At 47.4% G+C, this 2,663-nt stretch overlaps 1 protein-coding gene across 1 annotated transcript; it reads right to left on the bottom strand.

Annotated features, from left to right (window-relative positions):
• Positions 1–470: 470 nt before the first annotated feature.
• Positions 471–1,586, bottom strand: LOC110944389. The gene has a single exon (XM_022186051.1). It carries the CDS (start codon positions 1,584–1,586, stop codon positions 471–473), a length of 1,116 nt encoding a protein of 371 aa, XP_022041743.1.
• Positions 1,587–2,663: the final 1,077 nt, after the last annotated feature.

Raw genomic sequence — 2,663 nt, 5'->3', positions numbered from 1 at the left:
AACCGTCTGCTTCGAGAACCTGTCACAAAGGACCCACTCTTCGACCCCATCTTTTTGGGGTTTCTGAGACATCTCTCCTTCGGAGACTGGAGACACTACTTCGTATGCAGATTTTACCCAAGCCAAGCCTTTTGTCGTTTGGAACACTAGATCTCCATATGGGGTTGATGTCTGTGCTTGCAGATCGCCAATCCCAGGTCTTCCTAGGATCGTAATGTATTTTGAGGGTGCTCGGACCACTGTGAAAGTTAAATTTATGGTTCGGACACGATCTCCTACCCCGACTGTAAATGGGAGTCTGATCTTTCCCAAGGGGTGTGACACACTGTTGTTGAAACCTACTAGGGGGATAGAATCTTCCTCGAGCCGATCTCTCACATCCCTGTCAAAACTTAGGAAACAGTGTTCATATATCACTTCTACTCCGCTTCCCCCGTCCACATGTATCTTGGCTACCTTGTGCCCAGCTATTATGGCTGAAATGTTAAGGGGAGCCGATGTACCTCGTTCTCCTCCAGGTGTGGCATCAAGATGGGAGCTTTCATGCGGTCTGGGGAGCCCAGGATTCTGGCCTTGACACTCCTGGTGGTATCAAATTCATCCCTTCTCCGAATCATGTCTACATCTGCCCTTCTGGGCTCCCTCACATCTTTCACTTTGTGGTCCCCTCCTCCCTCCTTAATTTCCTTGACTAAATGAGCCAGTTTACCCGTTTTTACTACGGCCTCTATTTCCCTCTTTAGATACATACAGTCATCAATTTTATGAACGAATCCCCTATGGAAGTCACAGTATTCGTTCGGTTGTGCCTTTGGCCCTGGTTTTATGGGTGGTGGTCTTGGGAAGGAGTTCTTCACCCTCTCAGTGGCCAGTATTTCACTTGGAGTTTTGGTGAGAGGGGTGAAGCTGTCAGAGTAGGGGAATGAGCCTCTCCCCCGAGGCCTATATGGGGAATACGAGGGTCTCGTTCTATCATGCAACATTCTATCAAGAGCTGGTTTTCGTGAGTAAGGTGTACCTTTTTCGAGAGGTTTTGGAGCTGGGTTGACCCTTCGGGGAGGGGCTTCCATTTCTTTAGCTTTGCTGACCGTGTCTTTGCCCCTGACGAAGGCCCTGACCCTGTCCATGAGATTTTCGAATGAGTGTGGGAACTCCTCCCCTAGTTTTTCACACAGCTGTGCCATCTTCAGTCCGTTGATGAAGCTACTGATCTTCATAACCTCCGGGACATCTTTGATGTTCATACTTTCCTTGACAAACCTCTCCATGTACTGATCTATCCGTTCATTGTCCCTTTGCCTTATATGCATGATTTCGTTTGGGTTCTTGATCACTTTTCTTTGTTGGCCGAAGTTCCCCAAAAACTTCTCACTTAGCTCTTCATAGCTGTCAATTCCTCCTGGGGGAAGGCTGTCAAACCAGAGCCTGGCTCCCTCCGTTAGAGTTTGCACAAACATGTGGCACCAAACTGGCATAGGCCACCGGCCCAGTTGTACTGCACCTTTGAAAGCATGGAGATGATCTTCAGGATCTTTGGTCCCGTCATACTTGTCGAAGTTTGGAGGCAGCTTCGTCTTAGGGGGCATGGGTGCTTCAGCGATCCTCTTGGTGAACTTTGAGATTTCAGCTAAGTCCCGAGGGAGGTAAGGCTGATCCAGACCATCATCGCTTTGATTCTCTTTCTCTTTTTTTTTCCTTTCTGTTTCTTTCCTGTAATGAGATCTTCTCTCTCCTCTGAGAACATCTGCCTAAGGGTTGTCATGAAGGTTTCTAGTGGGTCATTGCCACCGTTTTTGCTTTGCGGATCCACTCCTTCCTGGTTGGATGGTGTGTCAAAGGATAGTCTAGCCCTGAGGCTGTCAAGTCTCTCCTGTCTTTCTAGATCCTCAAGATGCTTTTTCAACTTTTCCCTTTGTATGGCAACAAAATCTGGAGTAATGGCTTCCTCCCTTTCCAGGGTTTCCACATGGTTTTCATTCTCTTCTTCGTGGGTAATGTCTTCCACTGTGACCTTATCACGATCGTTCTGCACCGTCTGGATGATTCGTGAGCCTGGTGGTGTTGCCATGTTGTTTCTCTTGAAATGGGTTATTACAACGTCGGAGTTTTGAAATGGGAACACCAGTTAGACTGAGATGTCCCACGGATGGCGCCAATGTGGAATACCCAAATCCCTGGTGACGTTCAAAAGGTCTTCGCTGACGTCGGAATATCCCAGCTCTCGTTGCTACAAAAAAGTAAAGTTAGCCTCGTTACGGAGGGCCCGGGGGGGGGGGGGGTCCGTAACCAAGCTCCGGCGTGAGAATAAGTAACTTGCCGGAGAGGTTGAGAAGCTTATCCCGATGAGTGTGATCACCGGAATAATTCTCAATGGTCTGAATCTAATAAATATGTGTGTATATTTAATGTAGGAGAATTATGGTTGGAATAAATGTGATAGCATTTAGTGATACCTTAGACTTGCCTTCTTGATCGTCTTTCTTCTCTCTTATATAACTGAGAGATCTTATCTCACATGTGGGATATGAACGAGGTGATCTAACGGACTCTGCCGATCTTCGGGATGCTCAAACACGTGTCTGGCCCCCAACGGTAAGATTTCCTTCTCATTTAATGTTTCCGGCTGAGAAGTACAATGCCAGCCAAAAGATCCTCTTCATATC

Source organism: Helianthus annuus, chromosome 6 (genome assembly GCF_002127325.2).
Source record: "Helianthus annuus cultivar XRQ/B chromosome 6, HanXRQr2.0-SUNRISE, whole genome shotgun sequence".
NCBI lineage: Eukaryota > Viridiplantae > Streptophyta > Magnoliopsida > Asterales > Asteraceae > Helianthus > Helianthus annuus.
The sequence above is the reverse complement of the archived record's forward strand: the minus strand, read 5'-3'. Positions and strand labels throughout refer to the sequence as shown.